At 37.9% G+C, this 25756-nt stretch overlaps 2 protein-coding genes and 1 pseudogene across 3 annotated transcripts; 2 read left to right on the top strand and 1 right to left on the bottom strand.

Moving 5' to 3' along the window:
• The first annotated feature begins 6542 nt into the window (after window positions 1-6542).
• On the top strand, window positions 6543-8692 carry LOC125189955 ((S)-N-methylcoclaurine 3'-hydroxylase-like protein). The gene is made up of 2 exons (XM_048087168.2): window positions 6543-7392; window positions 7981-8692. The coding sequence occupies exons 1-2, from the start codon at window positions 6547-6549 to the stop codon at window positions 8539-8541; spliced, it is 1407 nt and encodes a 468-aa protein (XP_047943125.2). The 5' UTR covers window positions 6543-6546; the 3' UTR covers window positions 8542-8692.
• Window positions 8693-9047: 355 nt separating this feature from the next.
• Window positions 9048-9401, top strand: LOC148924251 (uncharacterized). Its single transcript, XM_089059027.1, has one exon. The coding sequence runs from the start codon at window positions 9048-9050 to the stop codon at window positions 9399-9401; it is 354 nt and encodes a 117-aa protein (XP_088915153.1).
• A 2919-nt stretch (window positions 9402-12320) lies between these two features.
• LOC125187224 (nuclear transcription factor Y subunit C-2-like) lies at window positions 12321-14623 on the bottom strand (annotated as a pseudogene). The gene is made up of 2 exons (XR_016130406.1): window positions 14243-14623; window positions 12321-13331 (listed from the first exon to the last, which is right to left on the bottom strand). The product of XR_016130406.1 is annotated as a nuclear transcription factor Y subunit C-2-like (transcript).
• Between the last annotated feature and the right edge of the window lie 11133 nt (window positions 14624-25756).

The following is a 25756-nucleotide window of genomic DNA, read 5'->3' as shown; positions in this document are numbered from 1 at the left end:
GTAAAACAGGAAATGCGACAAATCTAAACCAGATCCATGCAATTCAAGCGAAAGAAAAACATATCAACAGAAAACTGCTCCTGCGCCATGCAACTGACCTCTCAAAATCAGATCCAAACGTAGACTAACTAAAATCAGGCAGATCTAAACATCTAACACAAATTGGAACACTATCTAAATGATCGGCGAAAATCAAACTGAACTAAACTTAAACAAAACAAGCTCCAACTCAGAAAACGTCAAATCCAAACCAACATCTATCAAAAACTCCATTTCATAAACAAACTTCAACAACTCCTGCTCAAATCCAAAATTCCAACATCATATTCAAAGATCAAACGATAGAACCACTTGCATACGAATTAACTAAGAGCGAAACTCAAAAACAACTGTAGATTCAGAGATTAAACGGGAACTAAAACTGAAAACTAAGTAAACAATGTATCAACCCCTCGGGATTTAGGAAAACATAAACGAACAAAAGTTTCTTTAAGATTAAGCTTCTTCCTTCCTAGACGAGGAAGAAGAGAGAGATGTAGTGGTAGAACTTCTCCTTCTGCTACTGCTATCCTCTTTGCTCCTGCTAGCTTGCGGTATGAAATGAGTGTTGATCGACGATATGTGGTGAAATGGTGACGAGTTGGTGATATGTGTGTCTCATTTCTTCTACTATTTATAGGACGGCTTGGGGCACCAATCCCTAGGATAAGATCCTCATGATTTGGCATTAATGCTCTTGCATATGAAGACATTCTTCTTTCTCTCTCCTATGACTCATCCCTTGCTGCTTCCTGATTTCAACTTCTCTTGATCAACTCATACAGCTGCCAGGTCCAGTCGCTCTGTCTATCTTCGCTTGATCAGTTTGCTTCAGTTCTGGGTAGTTTTTCCGCTTCTTTCCCCAATTGATCAAGTCGCCCCAATGCTTAGCCGCTCTAATGCTTTTCAGCTCCCGCACACTTAATTTCACACTTTTTCCAACGTTAATGCCTCGATTGGTGTAACATCCACCATTAAACCATGCTTGAAACGAGCTCTATGATTTGTCTTTATGTAGTAAAGTGTGTAGAAAAGTTAATGGAATGTGATGCCTACTTTTATAGTATATTAGTTTTATAATAAAATATGAGTGAAATGAGTTAGTGAAATGTAGGGTCCACTTACCAAATATAGTAAAAGTGAAAGGGGACATTTATTGGCAGATGGACGAACAAGAAAAAATTGGACATTTAATGGCGGACGGATGAAGTAATTTCAATTACTCCCTCCGTCCGCGAATAGGAGTCCCGTTTTTCCATTTTAGTTTGTTTGCGAATAGGAGTCCCGGTTCACTTTTACCATAAATGGTAATAGGATCCCACCTTCAACTAACTCATTCCACTCACATTTCATTTAAAACTAATATATACAGGTGGGACCCTTATTCCCCTAACTTTTTTCTACCCACTTTTCTTAATATTTATTAAAACTCGTGCCACCAAGGAATGAGACTCCTAATGGCGGACGGAGGGAGTAATTTTTAATAATAAAATTTAAGCTTTTATAAATAAAAATACTACATTCGTCCTATAGAAATAGATCATATTTCTTTTTTCGTCTGTCCCATACAAATAGTCCTCCATTTATGACAATCGTTTTCTTCTTCTATTTTACTTTATCATTTATGGGTCCCACCATTCACTATACAATTTCAACTATTTTTCGCCTTCTCTCTTACTCCCTATGTCCCAAGTTACTTGAGTCGTATTTCATTTTTGGTTGACTCAAGTTACTTAAGTCGTTTCTCTTTTTGCCTAAAAATAAAACATCTAATCACACCTATTTTATTCTCTCTTTTACTTTACATTTTTCATCTCTCTTACTTTATTCTCTCTTCTACTTTATATTTCTTTAGGTGGGGTCGGGCAGGGTGGACCGACCCCACCACCAGCCAACGGAAATCCATTCCGCCCTTTGAAGTCACCGCTATCCCCACACCAGAGCGGGAAAGAAAGTTGTCACTCTTCTTAATAGAATAGTTTGAATAAATGAGGGGAAGAACATGAAAAAATTGAAATGCGGAGAATGAAAATGGAGTTACAGGCGAGAAGAGGGAGAGAAGAAGATCAAAAGGAAAAAAAGACTCATTATGAGACCCACACGTTTGGTTAGTTGAATCACTTATATTTTTTTAAATTGTGTATTTAATTACTGGAAATGAATATAATAGTTTTAATTTTCAATTTTGATAATTCACTTAAATAACCTTTCAAAGTGTAATCACTAATAAATGAATACTACTAGTGTAATTAATCAACTGTAATGGCTACTAATATAAATTAATACCTAGTATAACTTTAATACTGCAACTATTTCTTTTCAAAATTAATAAATTGGTAATTATATATACATATCTATCTTATTTTAATAAAATAGGAGTAATAAAAGTAGATAATTTCAAAATATTTAAAAGTTGTGTTTAATAATTTCACAAATTTTTAATTAATTATGAGACCATCAGAAGTAGTATTTTAATCTGATTTATTAAATGTTAAATATCTATTTTCAATGACGAATTATTTATCCATTTTATTACTTTTTGTCTAAAAGACTTATTATCAAATTATGGAATTTAACAATTTAATTTTTTTAAATGAAGTAAATAAAGGGATGCATATTATTTAAGGCGAATTGTGATTTCTAAGCTACTTATTTCGACAATATAATCAAGATTCAAGCATGAAAATGTATTTACGACGACTATGATATTTACGATACGTTGTTTGATCACTTTCACAGGATTTATGAGAAGGACGGCGAATGAGGAAGCAACATAAAAATAGTATTATCCATTATGTGTTATCCTACGAGTTTGGTTCCTGGATCTACCATTGCATGGGACGGAGGGAGTATTTTTTTTAATTACATATTAAAATTCATGTTAATTCTAAATGACATATTTATATGAGACGGGGGTACTACCTATTTTAATAAAATTCAATATTTTTTGCATACTTTTTTAATAAGATAATGCCTTGGGTGGGGTCCCCACCTGAGCAATGGCCGCCATCGTGAATTGACACGTTACAACCGTCATATGAGGTGATTGCATTGTGAATGGCACAATAATCAACTGTCGCTGAAAATGACTACTCTATCGGATCCATGTTCAATGGATCGAATCTTCTTATTTGGGTTGGCCATCATATTTTATTTGGGTTTTGGCCATCATATTACACTTGCACAATTTTAGTAAGTGAACTTTGTACTCCAATAACTTGTTCTGATCATAATTATTATCAAATTAATAGTATATTTAAATTGAAGTTTACGTTTTAATAACTTGTTCTAATCACTATTATAATAAAATTAATTTGACATTTCACTAACTTTACACTCACTTTCCTTTACCAAATAACTTAAAATTTGCACCGAACAAATATGAGATTTTTAATACTCCCATCGTCCATATAAAATAGTGCAATTTATGTACAATACGGATTTTAATCTATAATTGATAAAGTAAGAGAGAAGGAAGAAAAGTAAGAGATCAAACGATCAGATCCAAACCAGCTTCCATCAAAAACTCCAAATCATATCAAAATTGGTAAAGTAAGAGAGAAGGGAGAAAAGTAAGAGATAAGGAGAAAAAGTAAGTGAAATGTAGTGTTAGTGGAATGATGTGTAGGGTTATTATTTGTTAAAAAAAATTCAAATGAATGTGCTCTATTTTTTGTGGATGGCCAAAAATAGTAATTGTGCTCTATTTTTTTAGACAGATGGAGTTAGAGATGTCAAGTGGGTCGGGCCGTCCCAGCCCGACTCGGGCCCGCTGAGGCCCGCCTAAATTGAGGCCCAGCCCGGCTTAGGCCCATGTCTGAGGCGGGCTGGACTGGGCCGGGCTTTTTAAAAATTTTCTTAGCCAAGCCCGGGTTGGGCTGGGCTTTATTTTAATTTTGTGTTTATGTATTTTTAAAATATCATAAATGTATTATATGCAAAAATAAAACATATAATTTGTATTTATATTTCATTAACTAAATCTAAATTTAAATAATGTGTTTAAGTTCATGTTATTGATTTGTATTTACAATATTTTTCATATTCTTTATTCTATTTAAAAGAAAGTGTATAATTAAAGGAATAACCAATATTGTTAGTTTTATTAGTAGATAGTGACACATGAGTTGATGTTGCATTTTATAATAACAAACCTAACAAATTTTAAAAAATTTATAATTTTTCATCAAATATCAAGGTTTGAATACGTAATATTCTTAAAGTTAAACTTCAAAATCATCTTTTTTACCTCTTAGATAAAAAATATATATAAGAAAAAATTAGATATAATCAAAATTGAATGTCGCAATCATGATTTAGTAGGAAACTTTTGTTGATATTAAACTATTGTTGTTTGAATCAATTCGGAGACACCAAAAAAATTGGAATAATAGACAAAATTAACATATCTCGTGCACAAGATGACATGCATAAATAGGAAAATATACTATTATTAGTAATTAATCACCAAATTACATTAAAAAACACTAATTATAGAAGATGGGCCTCTTATGGGCTCGGGCCTGGGCTGGGTTTACAAAACGGCACAATTGGAGCCCACTCAACTAATGAGCCCAGCCCAGGCCCACTTCGTTTCACTGGTGGACCGGGCCTGGGCCGGGTTGACAACTCTAGATGGAGTACTAGGAAACTAGAGGAGTACTATAGGGTGGAGTAGCTCGCAAGTCTTACCGACAAAAAAGGGGGGAAGAGATCCTCTGCAGTGTTAGGAAATACAACATATGATGCTGTAGTTTAAACGCAGCTAGTAGGGAATGAAACGCAGCAAATGCTGCAAATTTTCTTTTTTATAATAATACTCTACTATGGTTATTTAATACTCCGTTAGAATATTGTTTTCATTTAAACATTTATAACTATTGTAAAATTTAGTTTGTTTGATAAAATTTGGTTGACACATCACATACAGGAATTGAAACGCAACAAATTTCTCTTTTTATTTTATATTGAAATATTTTTTAAAATATTCACAAATATTGTAAAATTTAGTAAAATTGATGAATTAAAATAGGTAGCAATTCTAATTATCATATCATCCATTATAGGATTTAAATTTTTATTTGATATTTTTATTTTTTTTTAAAACATAGTACTCCCCTTGTCCCACAAAAGATGTCATACTTGTGGGATGATACAGATTTTAATAGGTTTTATTTTGTGTGTTAAATAGAGAAAACAAATATATAATTTTTATATTAAGTGAGAGTGAACTTTTTTCAAAAATGGAAATATAACATCTTTTATAAGACAAACTAAAAAGGAAAGTATGACATCTATTATGACGGAAGGGGTAATATATAACTAAAATAAAAACAAAAACCAATGATATGATACTTACATTCCAAAAAATGGCTGATTACCGCGCAACAAAGTGCTCGATATAAAGGGTGAAAGTGCTCGGTTAACGGAAAATACCAAGCATATTCCGAGCACTTTAGGTGGTTGATATTTGCTTCGTCGGAATATTATAATTAGAATCGATAAGTATTTTTAATTTAGCAATCTAACTAAATTTTTATGAATATTTAATTGATAGATACTTAGTCTCGGTAAGTATTTTAAATTATCAAACTAACTAAATTTTACAATAGTTATAAATATTTAAATGAAAACAATATTTTAGCGGAGTATGAAATAAACATAGTGGAGTATTATTATAAAAAAGAAAATTTGCAGCATTTGCTGCGTTTCATTCCCTACCAGCTGCAATTAAACCACAGCATATGATACTGTGTTTCCCAACACTGCAGGGGATCTCCTCCCAAAAAAGGCGTTCCTTGGTAAAGATTTTTAAACAATGTTTAAGTTGGTGTATAATTACACGCATTCATCTTATATTCTACTTACCAAACACGACCGAATTCACGTTTTGTTTCCAAATTTTTTGTTTCCATTTTTTTGTAAATTTACCAAACGACAGGTTAAATCTTCTGTTGACATCTTTCCAATCCTTCCCAACTCAACAACCGAAACACACACTGAATTTCACTCTCCATCTCTTATCATGTGTTTCAGTTTTTCATTTTAGTTTGTCTTATATTTTATTTCATTTTTACCATTTTTGGTAGTAGATCTCACATTACACTAACTTATTTTCATCCACATTATAGTATTATAAAAATTAATACTCTCACCGTTTCAATTAAATTGAGTCAAAATTTTTGGACACAGAAATTAAGAAATTGTATTGAAAAATACTGGGAGAGAAGAATAAAGTAGAAAAGGTAAAGAGAAAGTACAATAGGTGACGAAATAAAGTAAGAGTAATTTGATGTTTTATTTTTTATCAAAAAAAGATATTATTCATGTTAGTTGGGACGAAGGAAGAATAAAAAAATAACTCACATTCCACTAACTTTTTCAATTCATTTTCTACTGTTATATTTCCTAAAATTTGTGTCAAGTAGTGGAACACAGGGATTGAGGGAGTAGTATTTAAGCTAGTGAGAAGTGAGAAATATTAATCTCACAATCGCAAACATGGTCATGGCTGATGGCATTAATCTTTTGATAATTATCCTATTGATCACCATCCTTCTCTTCTTTTTAATCAAAAAATCTGAAGCTCCACCACTCCCACCAGGCCCAAATCCATGGCCAATCATAGGCACAATCAATCATCTCCTCACCCACAAACCTTTTCACATCTCCTTAGCAAATCTCGCCCAAACCCACGGCCCTCTCATGCACATCAAGCTCGGAACACAGCATCTCATCGTCGGATCCTCCCCGGCCGCCGCCGCCGAGATCCTCAAGGCCAATGACCGCCACCTCTCGGGGCGGTTCGTCCCCCACGTCGTGCCGAGAACGCCGGCCCAGATCCACACCATGTCGTTCTGGGCCGACTCCACCAGCCCCCACCGGAAGAGCCTCCGCGCACTCTGCCGTGCGGAGCTCTTCGCAGCCGCGGCACTGGAGCGGAGTGGCCGCGCGAGGGAGGAGAAGGCGGCGGAGCTGGTGGCGGAGCTTAGGCTGAAGCGAGGTGTGGTGAATGTGGGGGAGATGGTTTTGGCGACGGTGGTTAATATGTTTAGCAATGTTTATTTTTCGAGAGATTTGGTAGTTGGATTTGGAGAGAATCCGATGGCGGATGTTTTGAAAGGGATCGGTGAAGCGTTCGATGCTAAAGATTTGTCGGATTTGTACCCGTTTTTTAGGGTGTTAGATCCTCAGGGTTTGCGAAGGAAATATATGGAATGTTCGAAGAGGATGTGGGGAATATGGGAGCCTATTGTTAAGGAGAGGAGAGTCTCTGAATTGAAGCACGGTGATTTTTTGGACACACTCATTTCCAGAGGTTTTGGTGATGATCAAATCAATCACTTGTTAGAGGTATCACCCCTTTTCAATCTATGCACTAAATATTGGTTATATTTTGTAGAAAAATATGTTATGCATTATTCTTTACAGTAGTACTACATATGTGAATATCAATTATGAGTAGGTCTTTTATTTAGTCCGCATTATTTGTTTCCATATACTTTCTCCGTTCCACAAAAGTATGCACTTTTGATTAGACACATGTTTACTGCATAATTGGTAAAGTAAGAAAAATATAGAAAGAGTCAGACCTCATTAGAGATAATAGAGTTTCCAAAATTAGAAAGTACATACTTTTGTGGGACATATTAAAAAGTAAATAGTGCATACTCTTTGTGGGACGGAGGAGTATGTATTGACTCTAATATAGTTCATTATATATTAATTTAGAGATTTAAAAATAATGATGTCATCAGACATAATTTAAAAATTCAGAGTTTATTATAAATTTGTTATTAATTCTCATTATAATGAACTCTGAGTTCTCTTATAATCATGTTGTTCGGCTTTTAGCGTTTAAAACTAGTTTGGTATTGATCACGATCGATGTTAGTATATGGTATATAGCATAACACACATACAATGATGTCACCACGACAGGATTTGTTCTCAGGAGGTATACACACAACAAGTTTAACCATCATCAAAACAATAACAGAGCTTCTAACATCACCACATTCCATAGCCAAATTCAGACAAGAACTCGACGCTGCATTCGACGGTCAAGACTCACTCACAACAATGACCTCCGAAATCGACAATCTACCATACCTCCAAGCCTGTATTAAGGAGACGCTGAGGCTGCATCCTCCGGCCCCGTTGATGCTCACACACCGCGCCTACGCGGCTTGTCTCGTCATGAACTACACCGTCCCATGCGGCGCCCAAGTTCTCATCAATGTGTGGGCAATTGGCCGCGATCCGGCAGTGTGGGAGGACCCTCTGCACTATCGACCGGAGAGGTTTCTTGGCTCGTCCATCGAATTTAAAGGGAACAATTTCGAGTTTCTTCCGTTTGGGGCGGGGAGGAGAATTTGCCCCGGAATTAGCATGGCTAGCAAGATCATTGCACTAGTGGTGGCGACGTTAGTTTATTTTTTTGATTGGTCAGCTCCAGTTACTAATGGACCGTTACTTATCACTCCTAGAGCAAGAAAGTGAAGTTTTACCAATCACAATGTGATGATAAAATTTTGTGTGTATGTATAATAACCATAGTTGTCGCAACTCATTCAATATCATAATATGTTTTACTAGTAAATTTTATAGTACTATTATTAATAAAGAGGACATGTTGCTGGTTCTTTTATTATTTAAACTGTTGGAAAATGTTGGAAAGAGAGACAACATTAATATGCCGCCCAACATTCATTATGGAGAGTTTCTAAGTGGTGCATAGTTTCAAAACTTTGTAGAGTACCAATTTACATTTATTGGTGTACTAGAATATTCTCCTTCACCCTATGAATACTAGGGTCATGAACTTTTGGAGGAGACAAGTTGAATGAATGAAATTCTTCCTTTTCTACAATTTACTCTTTTAACATGGCATCAGAGGAAGGCTCAGAATAAGATTCATCACAGTCTGAGAATACCAAATCTCGGCCAAGCTAGATCATTCAGACGATGAAGAAAAGCCCAGCAACAACAACGAGTCAAGACTGCGAATGAGTAAGAACGTTACTCTGGCGGTAAAACTCAATGGAAACAACTACCCTCTTTGGCAGAAACTAATGAGGATAGTTGTTGTGGGCAGGCGAGCTCTTCGGCACCTCACAGGTATATCTGCGCCTCCGGAACCAGAGGCAAAAGGCTACACCGAATGGGAAGAGACCGACATGATCGTGTTCTCTTGGATAATCGACAATATAGAAACTGATATCGTCGTCGGCTTCGCACACCACCAAACCACTCAGACCCTGTGGGAAAGCTTGTCCGTCACATTTGCAAGCACCGGTGATCCGCACCTGTTATACGACTTGGAGGAAAGAGCAAGTAAGATCGTGCAAGGAGAACAATGACTCGAAACTTACTGGCGTCATCTCCATGGAATCTGAATTGAGATTGATCGGTGTGAGAATCGCCCGATTGATTGTTGCGACAAAGGAGTCGGACAATTCCGAACTAACATAGGAACAAGACGTCTGTTCAAGTTCCTCACCGGATTGAACGAACGATACGACGAAATCCAACGTGATATCTGTTGGAATGTGGGTCATTATTTCACAAATAATAAAGCTGAGGGACTAATGTGCAAAATGGGAAAAAGGGGTTTGAATTAGGGATTGGGGCAACGACAATTTCTGGAAGTTGGGAGCTGAATCAATTCAGCTCATTCAGTTGAAACAACAAACGGCCACAGCTCGATCACACATATATATGCTAATCTTAGCGGTTATTAGCATAGAATTTTGGATGCATTTTCTGAGTGAGGAAATCAAAAGATAGTAGTGTGTGCTCTCGCGATTGAGACGTGTGATTTCTTGAGTGCATCTTAGTAGAGCGTTCAAATTCCTTTCTGCAATTGTTGTGCGTGAATGAGTATTGAAGATTGAGTGCTTTTCTCGTGGATGTAGATCACATTGATCGAACCACGTATATTGTTGTCTATTTTTGGCTGCTACCACGCAATTTTCTCGGGGTTGAGATTTTATTCCTAGGCTCTGGAAATGAAATGTCCTATCCTAACAGCTAGATCTAGGCAGAGATATCAGAACATGCATAATGGTGATGAGCTTGAAATTACTACTAGACGGGGTAAACGGCTTCCTAAACTAACCTAGACACAAGAAAACTCAGCATGTGGGGACCATTTCCCTAAACGGCATAGTACGACGGAAAAAACTGCAGATTAACCAACTAAAGGACTAACTAACGGCGACATTATCTTCTCTAACTTTTATCACGAAATAACAGATCAAAAACAGAGCAAAACAAGGATCGGAAGCAGGGCAAACAAAATTAAATCGATTCACACAATTAACTACTGAAACTAAAGCAGATCTACGACACTAGACGAGGTAAACAAGTAAACAGAAGTTAAATGTCACAACCATACAAACATGAACAGATCTACACGATGGATGCTTCATCCACTCCGGATCCAAGCCATCCACGACAATCCAACACAATTTCCATCTCCGATCTTCGCAGATTCAACCAGATTCAACCGATCAACTACAAATCTCCATGCAATTCAAACTCCACCTCAGATCAATCGACAATATCCACCAAAAACAAACAGATAATGCAACAATAACATAACTGAAACCAAAGTAGCAAATTCCATAGCAAAACACGCAATATCCAACGAGAAAGTAGCAAAACACGACCGAGCTTCGAACATCGAAGACTCGGGAAATCCGAAACACAAACAAAAACAAATAAAGGATTGTATCTTTGCCTCCCGTGGAGACGGTGTTACACAACGACGGAACTGAAACGTGAACCCCTAAGATGATTCCCCTAGAAGTGTGTGTGAAGAGAAATTGGAAAAGCTAAGCTAAGAGCTGATGATGCAGAAGGAGTCCTCTTCAAGTTGAATACGTGCTCTTATTTATAAGGGTAGAGCTTCTAGACTCTTCCTGGTGTTTCCCATTTTGCCATCCTTGTGGATGCTCCTTCGTCTAGTAAACTCTTCCCTTTTTCTGCTCACTTTTCCCGCCAGCTTCTTCCTCCAGGTAATCCTTTCTTTCTTCCTGGGGCTGGCATTTTCTCTACACATCTGGCTTATAAAACTTTGTTAAACCCAGGAAATCACAAAATTTATCCCATAACCAATGCATGAAATTAGCCTTATCAGTCACTCATTCCTCACCAGAAATGTTAGGACCATTTACTCATTTTTTCCTTACCATTGATGCTTTGAGTTCTACTGAGACATAACAGTTCCTTAAGGTCTTTCTTTCGATTGTAATGGGGCCAGAGAATTATAGTGTGCATAGGTGATAATCCTAGGGGTTCTAAGTTCAAGAAGTATAATTAAAGATATGTGAAGGACATGTGAGCTTAGGAACAAAAATCGGAAACAACCTCCCTATTTACAATTCTAACTTCCTATAACTTGAGGATGTTCCTTGGCTATTTTGGCCTTATCCTATTTACCCTTTTCTGTCGGGTTAGGTTATAAATTTTTCCTCCCCGTTTCCTTTTCTAAATTTTCCTTTTTTCATTTTCTACCAGGTCATGTTACAAATATATCCTGCCCTTTTCCTTTTCAAAATTTTTCTTTTTTTCATTTTCTATCGGGTCAGGTTGCATAATTGGTTTTAACATTTTACTTACTCTAGATTGAGATTATAGTTACTAATTGTGATTAACTTAATTATTGTTATATTCATATATCTATTTAATAAAAAAATATTATTAGGAGTATTAACTACACAAATTATAACTTGTAGAAGTATAATTGTATATGAGATTGAGAAAACCATCTTAAACCTACTTAATCGACAAATTTTATTTTTTTCGAAACAAATGATCAATAAAGATTCCCTACTTATTCTCGTGATGACCAGAATTCATAACCTATTAGATTGAGAAAAAACGTTTTATCAACTTAGTAGCGTTTCATCGTCTTCTTATTTAAGTATTTTTATTGTACGGAATGTGTTTCAATAAAAAAAAAATAGGCCTAATTTTTGTAATTTAAATTTGAAGATAATTTATAATAGAAATATTTAGAAATAAATAGAATATATAAGAAAAGAGTAGAGAATTCTAGAAGAGAATAAAACAGGATGAGAACTTTAGAACAAATACAAAGGCAATCTATATATATGAATTAACATGGAATAGTTCAATGTCCAATTTAGTTTGACTAGTTGTATTTACTAATCTAATTTTAACAATTTTGATCAAAATCATTGCTAACTAAATAATCCATATTACAAGAACTTGGACAATAAAGAAGACATAGTAGTAGTTAAAAAAGACAAATATTAACATCACCGACTAAATAATCAGCATTAACTAAGACGGAAGTGTGAACTCCAATTTCACACAATCACATTCCCAACCATTGATATGAATAATGTCAGGAAGCAACACTGCATACATCAAACTCATCTCACCACTGCAGACATCAAATTCATCTCACCACGCCAAATCGACCAACAAGATTACATAATTATAGAGAACAAAATGACAGCCCTACGAGTCACTCTGCTGCTCCTGTGATGGTGGTTGCTACGAAGGATTAGACTGTGGCCACTGCATGAAGGGCAGTGGAAGCTGGTGTTTTTGCTGACCTCCGTAAAGTGCAGCCTGATCAATCGGCTTTCCCATGATCATTCCCGGGGCTACCACCGGGGACTGGGGGGGACATAGTAGTATGGAAGCGCATCCGGAGCCAATCCAACTTGCGGAATGGCAGCCTTGGTAATACCGAGCCCTCTTCTTTCAACTCATCTCTAGGAATTATATCAACCAAGAAGCCGAAAAACGTCGGTACTTGAGATGGCAGCGGCAATGACGTTCTTCTGCAGAGACCTTCTTTTGTTTTCTTCAATGTGGATCCAAGAGCATAGCATAAGTTCCAGGATGAACATCTCGCATGCCTTGCTAAATATAACAGGAGCTTCGGCAGAGATCATTCTAACATCCTCGATGGCTTTCATTATCTTTTTATCCGGGCAAGGGGGAGACTATGGTTCTTGAAATCGGTGGTGTGGTCGATCTCTTGCATCTGATTCGCCCAGAATGCTTGAAGCTGTTGTTGCTGCTGTTGGGTGTGAAACTGTTGGGCCTGGTGGTAGGTGCCGAGCTGCTACTGAGGAGCAAAACTAGTTCGGTAGCCATCATGGGTCTTGTTTGATAGGGAGCATTGGTATACGTCATGGAGCCGCCGCCTGATACAACTCCCACACCTGGCTGCTGCCTTTGATCTGAATGATCCATGTCTATTCAAAATGCTATCTTAACTTCTTACTTTTTATATTCTCAATCCGACACTGCAATATGTAATAGAATAAGAACTCAGCTAATCAATAATCCAATGTCCCCCGAAAATCCATCACCAGCCATTATCGTTACATGAGCTAACATATGTACATGAATACAGGGGAAATTTGCGTGTAAAACAAGAAGAACAATGAAAAGTCCAGGACAACTATGTGATTTAATTATAGATTAAGTCTAGATAAACACATGACATTGACTAATCTAACATTAAACAATTTTACCCCACATCGAGCAATATTGATACAACAAAGGAGAAAAATCAATAAGTTGTGTGAACATGAAGAACTTGTAGGATAATTATCTAGCATTAAATATAGAAAGAATGTCAACCGATACGACGATGGGTCATGCTTATATCCTTTCATCCATCATTAAACAAAACATAGTTCATGAATCCCTTATCACCAGTGAAGGCAAAACATATCAAGAATCAACTCATAACACAAAAATTTGATGATTCTCCTATTTTCAAAATCTAACTCTAGACAGTGTTGAAAAAGGGGAAGGAACAAAACCCAACCATACGCTGCTGCGGGGTAGAATACACGTTAAATTATTCCCCAGTTTACCTACTGTATATCTACAACAAATCTCCTATTTTCTTAAACATTGAAATTGAAGAAGAAGAGAAATTGAAACAGAGAGTCAATCAAGCAACGGAGCACAGAAAAGAAAAATTACCGTTACAGAAATTACTAATAATCCAAGTAAATTCTTTTTTACCTGATTTACAACTTCGCCCCAAAATTCTTGATTAACTTAAATGGATAAACCAGAACTAAAGATATTTTTAATCTCTCCAAACACAATAACGAAGTGAAGGATGCAAAAATTTTAAAATGAAAACTAAGAGAATCTAATGGAGGAATTGATTGTGCGTCGAAATATTAGGGGTACATACCATATTATGGGTGATCATTAAGTCGACTCGAATATTCAAAACCAACAATCAAGGGTTAATAAAAGCTTAGTCGACTTAAAATAAAATATTGAAAAGAAATAGTAAGGGGCATCACCGTACGCAGCGTCACAACACTCTAGCCCAATGGCAAGATCAAACATCAAACAAAGATGAAGAAATGAAAAATACGTAGTACTATTTTTGTCTGAAAATTTTACAAATAAAAGCAGCTTGAAAACTTCGGTGGCCAAAACCCTAAGAGAGAGAGTCAGGGGAGTGTATACGACTATACGTAGAGATGGTTTATCAGTTTATGCCTAAGTGTTGACAATTTTTTAGTAAGAGAGAGAAAGGAGGAGAAAAAAAAGAGGGACAGATGAGACATGGTTTTGAATATGGTCCGATGAGAGAAAGAATCTTCGACACCTGAGACGCGTGGCGTCTACGCGAGAGCCCCATATTCAGAGGGCTTAGCCACGTGTCGATAGTTATTTGGTGCTCTACGTCATCTAAGCGAGCTCGTAGATTATCGGTGTCGTTATTAACATTAAATTATCCACATCTACATTTCTTATCCACATCTAGATTATCGGTGTCGTTATTAACATTAAATACTTATTATCTTCGGCTCATTCAAGATGTCCACAGTATAACACAGAGTTATAGGAAAAATTATTTAGTACAATAAAATAGGGAGAAGAAATATAATTGGGTGTTTTTAAAATTGAGGGGCAACGACAATTTAAGCTATTTTGACTAAATTAAGAGCAAAATTAGAATATTTAATTTTTTTTCTTATTTTTGAAATACAATTTCTCTTTCTCTCGACACAAAATCATCATCTCTAATGGAAGCAAGGGCGGTGGAGTATCGAAAACCCAACCCACAAACTCCTCCTCAAGCAGTGGCTCAAAGAGGAGGAGCTCATCCTCAACCGCCGCACGCCCCCACCTCTGTCGTTGCTCCTGATTCCCCTCCCTCTGCTCCCTGCTCTTCTCCTTGGGTTTCATACGGGCCATATGGTACAAGACGTCACGAACGACGCTGAATCCCATCTCGAGAAAATGCTGGCCCGGGCGACGCTGCTGGCCAAGTGTGTGGAGAAGCTGAAGCGGAAGGGCATTGAGTTCGATATGCTCACCAAGGTGGACGCCCTGCGCCCGCGTCAAGAAGCTGAAGCGGAAGGGCATTATGTTGAATCATGCGCGAGGTGAGTCTCGTTTGATTACTCTATGAATAATAAATAAGTGTTTCTTGCTGCGTCCACTCTTGGAATTAATAAGATGTTAATTAATTAATTCCATAGCAGACATTAATTAATTAATGGACATTTTTATCTTAAGCGCGAGAAATAAATAATATAAATAATGGAAACCCAGATTACTTGTAATTTCGGATTTGGATGGGGAGTGCAATATTACTTCTCTAGTGGTTGCTCGTAATATTCCAATATAAGCTTGTATTAAATTGTGGGTTCAATTTAATTAGTAAAAAACTAATTGGGGGAGCCCATATCCAAAACCTTCCATAGATCCCTGACTGGGCCCATATGAACTTAATATAAATAGGAGAATAAAGGAGACAGAAAACACACTTATTTTCATTGATAATTTTCGCCCCTCTCCTCTCTTGAGTAGGAGACGAAATTTTCATGATTTTCTCCTCCGTGAGATTTTCAGCTCTCCTCCGTGAAAAAGTTCTGTCTTCTTTATTTGAGTCCTAGTATTTTGATAAGATCAGCCCACCCTGATATCAAAATACAGTTCGGAAACCAGTCAGAAGATTTGTGGTCTAGTTTTGAAGATCATCGTGGAGAAGGCGCGAGCAATCGACGATTCTTTGGAGAATCAAATCGGTTACTCTAAACCGTAGAATTCATGTTTAGGATTTACTTTCTTTGAGCATGAATTATTTGTGTTCTAGCATGCAATTATCTGTTTAACATGTGAATTGATTAATCGCATAATCGGTCAAATAGATCCTTATCTGATTTATTTGTTTTGTACAAGTCTTTCGTTGTGCAAGGGGCTCCAAACCCCAACATAATAAACATCCATTAAATGTAAAACATAACAACATTATGACAAAAATAATCTGTTTATTCCTTTGAAAAATAAAATAAGAGTTTTAACAGTATTCAATCACTCGAAAAGTGATTTCTAGTATACAAACTCTAACAGATGGTCGATTGTAGAGATTTAACATTGTTCTATATTTATGTAACCGGTGAATATACAATAATGAAAAGTACAAAAGTCACATACAAATATTGTAATTATATAAGACAATTGATAAATATACAAAAGTTATGAGATTACAAAAGTCAATCAAAAATTATTACTCACTCCGTCTCACTTAAGATGACCATATTCTTGAGTGGCACAAGATTTTAGGACGTATTTTAGGTGGAATAAAGTAGAAAGGAAAAAGGTAGTTGAATATTTTAATGAGGAGAGATGAGAGATGAGGTTATTTCCAAAATTGAAAAATGGTTATCTTGATTGGGACAAATAAGGGTTGTCATCTTGAATGAGAAAGAGGCAGTATTTAAATGAAAATTTTCCTTAGTTAAAGATAAGAAGTTTGTACATTATTAAATCAGTAGAGGCAATTTGATAGCTATGTTGGAGCATCCACAACAGTGCGTGTTTTGGAGGGTTGTCCCCTTTTGCAGGGACGGAATGAACACGAGATGTCGTTGCAGGTATCCCATGGGACAGGTTGCTCGAAATGGAGTTTTGAGCGCTATTTGGAGGGACCATGTGACATTCTATTGTGGGGCGGTGACGCCCATTTGCCCCCCGCAAGTAGACGATGTTTTAGCTATTTAAAAAAAATCAGCAAAAAAATTAAAATCAATAAATTTTTTTCACTCCCCAAATATTATCATTCTTTCATTTTTTTTAATTTATCATGTCCATTCTAAAATCATCTATAAATACCTCATTTCATCACAGTAATCTAACCATGACTTTAAATTATACTACTTCCGTCTCGTCCCACAAAAGATGTTACACTTTCCTTTTTAGTTTCTCGTACAAGAGGTGTCACATATCCCTTTTTGGAAAAAGTTCACTCTCACATAAATATAAAAATTATATTTTCTTTCTCCATTTAACACACAAAATAAAACCTCCTAAAATCACGTGCCGTCCTATAAGTGTGACGTCTTTTGTGGGACGGAGGGAGTAGTATAACTTTTGATGTAATTTTTTGTTTTTAAGATTATAATTACGTAAGTTTTAGAAATTTGTAAAGTAATTTTTGATGGGTTACATACTTACATTAACAATGTTGAAAATTTAATTAAAAAAAGTGGAATAAATTACTAAGTTGCCATCCATTTTCTTCATTTTCTTCATTTATGCATACATATTATTAAAATTATTTTAATCTTTACAGATTCAAGATGATTTCTATATTTGCATCAAATAAATTAAAGATAATTTCAAATTTTTGTTAAATTGTTAAACATACCATATAAAAGTATGAATAACATAATCTATGATATATATCATCACCATTAATCTAAGCAGTTGTAACATAGATAGTCTACTAAACATGCTCTAAAAGGTTGGCATTTACTTAGTAACCTTTAAAAGCTTCCAAGATATCATCTTTGCGGACGAGTTTGGATCTTCTGCTATAGAGAGAAGCACAATAGGGATGTTATTCCTCGTATCTCATTATTTTATTCATACAATAAAACACTAAATTATTTTTTTTTTCTTTAAAATAATGAAATGTATATTTTTGGAGTACATTTTCATTACCATTTTCATATAATGATATTATTTTTGATTTTATTTAATTAATTTATAATCTAAGTCAATGTTTTAAAAATATCCTAGTCTGTGTATAGCACCGTTGTCATACTAGTAAATATAAAGAAAAAGGTTCAAACTATTTTTACCATATATATGGTAAGTAGGTCTCACATTCTTCTAACTTACTTCATTCACATTTTATTATAAAATTGATATAAAAATTTAGGCCTCACTAACTTTTCCAACTCATTATTCTTTACATTTCTTAAGACTCATGCCTACACAAAATATGACTCATATTGTAGGACAGAGAGAGTACTACTATTATTTATATGGGATATTGACATTTAATATAATGAAACTTTCAAAAAGTTAAGTGTTTCCCACAAATTTTAAAATTGGCAAATAATATCATGAACTTTAACTTCGGGTTTGTTTTTTCCACAAATGAAAAAATTCATGTTATTTTAATAGATTGAAGAACAATTTTGGAGGGTGTGCTTTCAAGAAAAACTATCTTCAAAGATTGAAAAACTTGAAGCTCTCAAAATTGTTGTCGAGAAATTACGGAAAAAAATTTGTATGATAATATTATTTATTGAATTTTTTTCATTCGTGAGAAAAAACAAACATGGGGTAAAGTTCGTGATATTATTTACCAATTTTAAAGTTTTTGGGAAAAAACCCAACTTTTTGAAAATTTCATGATATTAGATGTCAATATTCCTCTTTATATAGTATATTGTATAAAAGATGGAGTACTTCCTTCGTCCCATGAAAATAAGTCGAATTTCCTTTTTCGTTTGTTTCAGTTAAAAATAATCCATATCTATTTATCAAAATATTTTTCTTCATTTTATTTTATTATTTATGAGTTCCACCATCCGCTATATTATTTCAATTATTTGAATGGTTTTTGAAAGTTGGATCTAGAGATGTCAAGTGGGCCGGGCCGGGCCGGGCCCAGTGAGGCCCGACGAGATTTGAGCCCAGCCCGTCCCAGGCCCATGTCTGTGGCGGGCTGGGCCGGGCCTGGGTTTTGGTTTATAGAATGAGCCCAGCCCAAGCCCGGGCCCAGTTGGTATGTGGGCTGGGCTGGGCTGGGCCGGGCCAAGTTAAATATTTTTATTGTGGTTATGAGCCCTAAACACACGCATAAGCAAAAGTTATATACATATATACTATATTATAGTCTTATATATAATTACCATATGCATAATTAGATATGGTCTATAATTAACCCACACATAATTAGTTGCTGCCATGCTAATTTGCTCGAAAATTTAAGTAGTCAACCCACACATAATTAGATTATATAATCCCATAAAATCAGGAATTAAAGAAACACCTACTAAAATACACGAACTACTATATAAATATTATAATATATAAATACATAAAAAATAAAAATAACTATCACTATAATCATGGAACAATAAATCTGTATATTAGTGCAAATATCTTTAGTTCTAGAATCCACTATTTTATAAAGTCATAAATTAGTTAACAATCAATATCTATAATTATGGAGATATTGATTAAGTCTAGGAGTACGATTAACAACCAATCACTATAATTATGGAAATCAAAATTAAAACTAATTAACAACTAATCCTAGTTATACAAATCAATTTGTATAACACGATTACACAATTCACGATTTCTAGGAATTGCCTTCTTTATAGGTATATCGAGAATAATGACAATAAGTAGAAGAGAATATTTATAGCATTAATTTAGGAATTAATTTTGAATATAGTAGATACATGTACAACATTATGGCTTGATCATCACATTATAGTTATATCGAGAATAATGACAATAAGTAGAAGAGAATATTTATAGCATTAATTTAGGAATTAATTTTGAATATAGTCTACATAGATACATGTACAACATTATGACTTATGGGTAAGGATAAATGGAAATTTGACCAATGAAAAATAACGAGCGTGATTCATTAATTATTTTTGGTAAACGTGCCAATTTGAAATAATATAAAAAAATTAAGCATAGATTATTTCATAAAACACACTATATTACTGATTTTATAAGAAATGTACTGGGCCGGTCCTGGGCCGCGCTCCAGATGGTCCTGGGCCCGGGCCGGTCCTGGGCTTATAAAATGGCCCAATAGGAGCTCGATTACACTATTAAGCCCAGGCCAAGCCCGCACTATTTCTCTACCGGGTCGGGCCTGGGCCGGACTAGTCTGGGTCGGTCCGACCCATTTGACATCTCTAGTTGGATCCAATTGAAAATTGGGAATAATTGAGCGTGGAAAGGAATTTTCAATGTTTATAAAGAACAGATGAGCCCTAAAATTTGAAACATAATCAAACCTCCGCCGCCGCCGCCTGAGATGAAAATAACGGGGCGCGTTGTGTCCACAAAGCCAATCTCTCTATCCCGAGCGGCGAAGCTCGTGTCCCGCTTCTCCGCCGTGGAGAACGGCGCCTCCCCTGCTGTTTCCATCTACCTGCAGCGAACCTCCGACGCCTTCAACCGCCTCGTCCAGTACCACTCCATGACCAAGAATTCCATCACAGAAATCGAAAAGCCGATTATCAACGATGTCGAATCTGATGGACACGAGAAGACGAAGAAGAGGAAGAAGAAGACAGAAAACAGCGGCAGCAAAAAGAGCAAACTTGATTCGTAATTACGGAGTATGTAGCAAAGATTTGTTGTGGCTGTTGTCATTCGTTCACATTAGCATAGCATAGCATTGTCTATACAATCTTTGAATCCTCAAGATTGCTTTTTTTTGTCTTTTCTCTTTATAGTACTTATTCAATAGACTGAGTTTTATGAAACAAATGGTGCAGCTAGATTTGTATCAACAAGTTAGATATAGAAATACTTATATTTTCAATCTGAACAAGAGCTGCTGCTACCAAATTTGGTGTTTTACTTTTATGTAAGCAATAATGGGTAATAATAAGGCTCAATTTGAGGGAGTTGCCACTAAATTCTCTATGCAAAAGAAGAGTTTGCAAGATGATGTATCTAATGACTCTCTACATTGCCTCTCCATCTGTGCTTTCACCTTCGTCAAGTTCCAATCATGTAGGTCATCCACAATGGGACGCCCTAAGCGACGCCCTATACACCGCCATGTCAGCATTTTATCCTCCTCCTATTCCACCTGCAGTGGAGCGGACTATAGTCTGCCCTAAGCGGACTATAGTCTGCCCTAAGCGACGCTCTAAGCATTTTTCTATAATTTGAATATTTAAATACTTCAAAATTTGAAAAACTAACTTCATTTCATTAAAATTCAAACATTACAATACGAAATAAAAAAACTACAATTTCTCAACAGCGGCGGTTGCAGGTCCAAACTTCTTCAATCATGTCGGTCATGAGCTGAGTATGGTCTTGTTGGTTGCGCATTGAGGTCTGTCGCTCTAGAACCGCACCGAAGCCAGTCGGTAATCCTCGAGTGACCGGCGAGGTCGCCGTGCTGGAGCTAGATCCGGCTTCATCATCCACCCAATTGGTGACATGGCCACGTTCTTGTTTGACTATCATGTTATGCATGATGATGCACGCATACATGACGTCGGCGATGACTTCCTTGTACCAGACACGCATACATGACGTCGGCGATGACTTCCTTATACCAGAAACGCGCCGGACCTTTCACGATTGCCCACCGCGATTGGAGCACCCCAAAAGTCCGCTCCACATCCTTCCGCGCGGACTCCTGCTTTGCCGCAAACAAGACTCTCCTCTCACCAATTGGGCAGCTGATCGTCTTCAAAAAAACAGGCCACCTAGGGTATATGCCATCGGCCAAGTAGTACCCCATATGATGTGTGCGGCCGTTGGCAGTGAACTGAATGGCCGGACCGCGACCCCTGCACTGATCGGCGAATAGGGTGGACGAGTTGAGGACGTTGATGTCGTTGTTCGACCCGGCTATACCAAAGTAGGCATGCCAGATCCAGAGGCGGTGGTCAGCGACGGCTTCTAGGATCATCGTCGGGTGCTGCCCTTGTAGCCGCTAGTAAATTGGCCTCTCCAGGCCGTCGGGCAGTTCTTCCACTGCCAGTGCACACAGTCGATGCTCCCTAGCATCCCAGGGAAGCCGTGCACCGTCTCGTGCATCCGCATCAGGCTCTGGCAATCGTCAGCAGTCGGACGTCGCAAATATGTGCCGCCAAAAGCCTCCACAACTAACTTACAAAAATTCTTCAGACATTCGCGCCCAGTTGTATCCCCGACGTGAAGGTACTCGTCGAACATATCCGTTGTTGTGTCGTAGGCCAACTGGCGGATCGCAACCGTGCACTTCTGCAACGGCGTAAGTCCGGGTCTGCCGATCCCGTCTTCCCGATACTGGAAGTACTCATCACGGGCCTCCAACGTGTGCACAATGCGGAGAAAAAAATCTCGGCTCATTCTAAAACGGCGGTGAAAAACATTCGGGCCCCACCTTGGATTCTCGGCAAAATCATCTGCGAACAGACGTTCGTGCGCTACGTCGTGCTCGCGGGGGACAAACGTCCGCCGTCGTATCGGGCGAGGGACCCGCGCCTCCGCCGCCGCCGCCTGCTCCCGCTGCATTTGTGCCAAGCATTCCGCCTTGGCTTCATTAACGGCATCGAACAAGGCTCGAGTCAAGGCCGTCTGCAGCCATCCGATGTACTCAAATCGTAGTCGTCGGGATTCATTTTTGAGTCGATGAGAGAGAATAATTGAAGAGAAATTGAAGAGATGTGAAATTGGAGTGTGTGAAATGGTAGTGAATAGTAGAGTTTAAATAAGAAAATAAATTTGAAAAAATTCAAAAAAAATTCGAAACGCGTGCCCATCGTTCGCTTCGTCCACAGTGGCGGACGATGGGTATCCTCCGCGCATCGTCCGCGGACGATCTATCGGGCGCGGACGATGGTTAACCCATCGTCCGCGATGCTGCAGTGGCGGACGATGCGACTGACGATGCATCGTTCGTCGCATCGTCCGCACCATTGCGAATGCCCTAATGCTTCTTGGATTATGATATAGTGTAATACTAGTTTCTTTATTTGTTACTATAACACACACACACACACAAGAAAAAAAGGATGTATTTTTATAGAAATGGAATGTGACTCGCATCAATTTTGATTTTATGCTATAATGATAATGGTATGAAAATGTTGATGTATTACTGTGTAGCTAATTTCGTTTTTGTTGCACATAAAGAAGGTTTATACCATCTCTTGGGACATTGCAAGATCTGTCTAGTTTTCTTGACATGATCATGTTTAGGAATTTATAGAAACAGGGTGTAGGGTGAAAATTGAATCTCGATCGAGGTTTGGGTGATGGGGAGGCTTGTCAAGTGGGTCGCCTTTGTCCAAGTGACCAAGTCGTCTTCTAAACAGTCAGAACTACCCTCCACAAGGGGGAACTGTTGTCTTCCTAGCTGGGCTCCTTGGACTATGTTTTGTTGTTGGTCTTGCTTGTTGTAGGTAAATTTTCTTTGCAAGAGAATTCTAAGTTCGAGACAGAGAAAGTCATGTTGAAGTTGAAGCTAAAGTTGAAGTTGAAGGGAGCAACCCTCCTTCTGACCTTACCTCTACTTATTTATAACCATCTTCTTTGTAAAATTATGGATATGGGAGATAGAAAGTGAAAAATTGTTATGGAAAATAATTGACATAACTTTTTTACTTTAATGATATACTTAGAATGAATATACTATTACTTCTTCCCTAAAAAAAATTGAAATTTTTATTAGAATGCTTCAAAGTTATAATGGGCCTCCTTCTGAATTCATTTATAAACTCTCTAAAAAGTCTTCGGATGCTAGAAGTGTTGGGACTTGTTTTGAGTCTAACTTATTAATGAAACTCCAAAGAGTAATATATTAAAATTAAAATTGGATCTTGTACTTTGTGAAGCATCATATTTGGCGTAGAGTTATGTGCAAATTTAGACTTTTTTCACATGATAGTTCAACGTCAAGATGAAGGAATCATGTGAACAGAGTGTCAAGAATATCACAAGTAGATATCTGTGGTCCACGACTACTTTGGTTATACTTTGTTTTTAGAAATAAATACTATCCTGGTGAAGAAATAACCCTAAGAGCACTCCCAATGGAGGTGGCGAATTCTCGGCGATAAATCGCCGATTATCGCCGAATTATCGCCGGCCATTGTGGCGAAGTCGGCGATAATTCGGCGATAATGTTACCGTTGCTTCGCCGAGTGGCGATTTATCGCCGGATTATCGCCGAGCGATCGCCGGCCACTGTGGGCGACGCTCGGCGATAATCGGCGATTTTTAAAATTTTTTTTTTTTTTTTTGGCCGAACGGCTATTTTATCCCACCCCTATAAATATTTCATCCTCTTCCTCCATTCATCACCCACAAACTTCATTCACACAAATTTTCAATCTTTTTTCTCTCCATCTTTATTAAATGAGTTCTGATTCATCGTCTCGTGCTCAGTCCGACGAGGAAATATCACATTCTTCTTCCGAAGAAGAGGTACCTCCCGCTCCCACCGGATGGGATGTAGCGGGTTTCGCCAACAACCCAATCAACAACTATATCTCCCGCTGCATACAAAGCGAGATCGCTCGAATGCAGCAGCCACCCCCCCAACGGCCAATCCGCCGGCGGCGCCGATACATCCCTCGCAACCACACTGGTGCGCACGATCGGCTGTTCGCCGATTATTTCGCGGAGGAACCACGTTATCCGGCAGATGTATTTCGTCGCCGGTTCAGAATGCGCCGCTCCCTCTTCCTGCGCATTGTTAATGCGTTGTCCGCGCGTTACCCCGAGTTCCGGCTCCAGCGAGACGCAGCAGGGAAGCCCGGACTATCGCCCCTACAGAAATGCACTGTTGCCATCCGGCAGTTGGCATATGGAGGGTCCGCCGACATGTTCGATGAGTATCTGCAATGCGGCGAGACGACTGGCAACGAGTGCCTGAAGAATTTCTGTCAGGGCGTGCGAGAGATATTTGGGGAGCACTACCTTCGCTCGCCGGACGCAGCTGACTGCCAGTTCCTACTGGATTGGCACTGGAGGACCCACGGCTTTCCGGGGATGCTCGGCAGCATCGACTGTATGCACTGGCAGTGGAAGAACTGCCCAACCGCGTGGCGAGGCCAGTTTACTACCGGCTACAAAGGTACGCATCCCACCATCATTCTTGAAGCCGTTGCCGACCAACGGCTTTGGATTTGGCATGCTTATTTTGGTATAGCCGGGTCGAACAACGACCTAAATGTTCTCAATTCCTCGCCCCTTTTCAACGAGCGGATCAACGGATTAGGCCCCTCCATCGAATTCACGGCCAATGGCAATGTGCATAACATGGGGTACTACCTGGCTGACGGCATCTATCCGCAATGGCCCGTGTTTCTGAAGACGATCAGATGCCCACTCGGAGATAGAAGAAGGTATTTTGCCCGAGCGCAAGAGTCTGCGCGCAAGGATGTGGAGAGGGCATTTGGGGTGCTCCAATCGCGATTTGCACTGGTAAAGGGTCCGACGCGCTTTTTCTACCAGGGGGATATTGCCGATATCATGTATGCGTGCATCATCATGCATAACATGATCATCGAAGATGAACACGAAGGCGTCCTCGACGTCACCAACGACCCAAGTGTTGCATCATCGAGTCACGGTGTCTCAACCGAGTCCGCCCGCCAGGGTGTACCGCACAACGAACATGAACGGTTCCAGGCGTTCATGGACATACACCAGAAGGAGGCCCATCAAGCACTACAACACGATA

Source organism: Salvia hispanica, chromosome 5, assembly GCF_029641045.1.
Source record: "Salvia hispanica isolate PSC_SH4W2 chromosome 5, Shi_PSC_v1, whole genome shotgun sequence".
Lineage (NCBI taxonomy): Eukaryota > Viridiplantae > Streptophyta > Magnoliopsida > Lamiales > Lamiaceae > Salvia > Salvia hispanica.
This window is presented reverse-complemented; position numbering and strand designations above follow the sequence as displayed.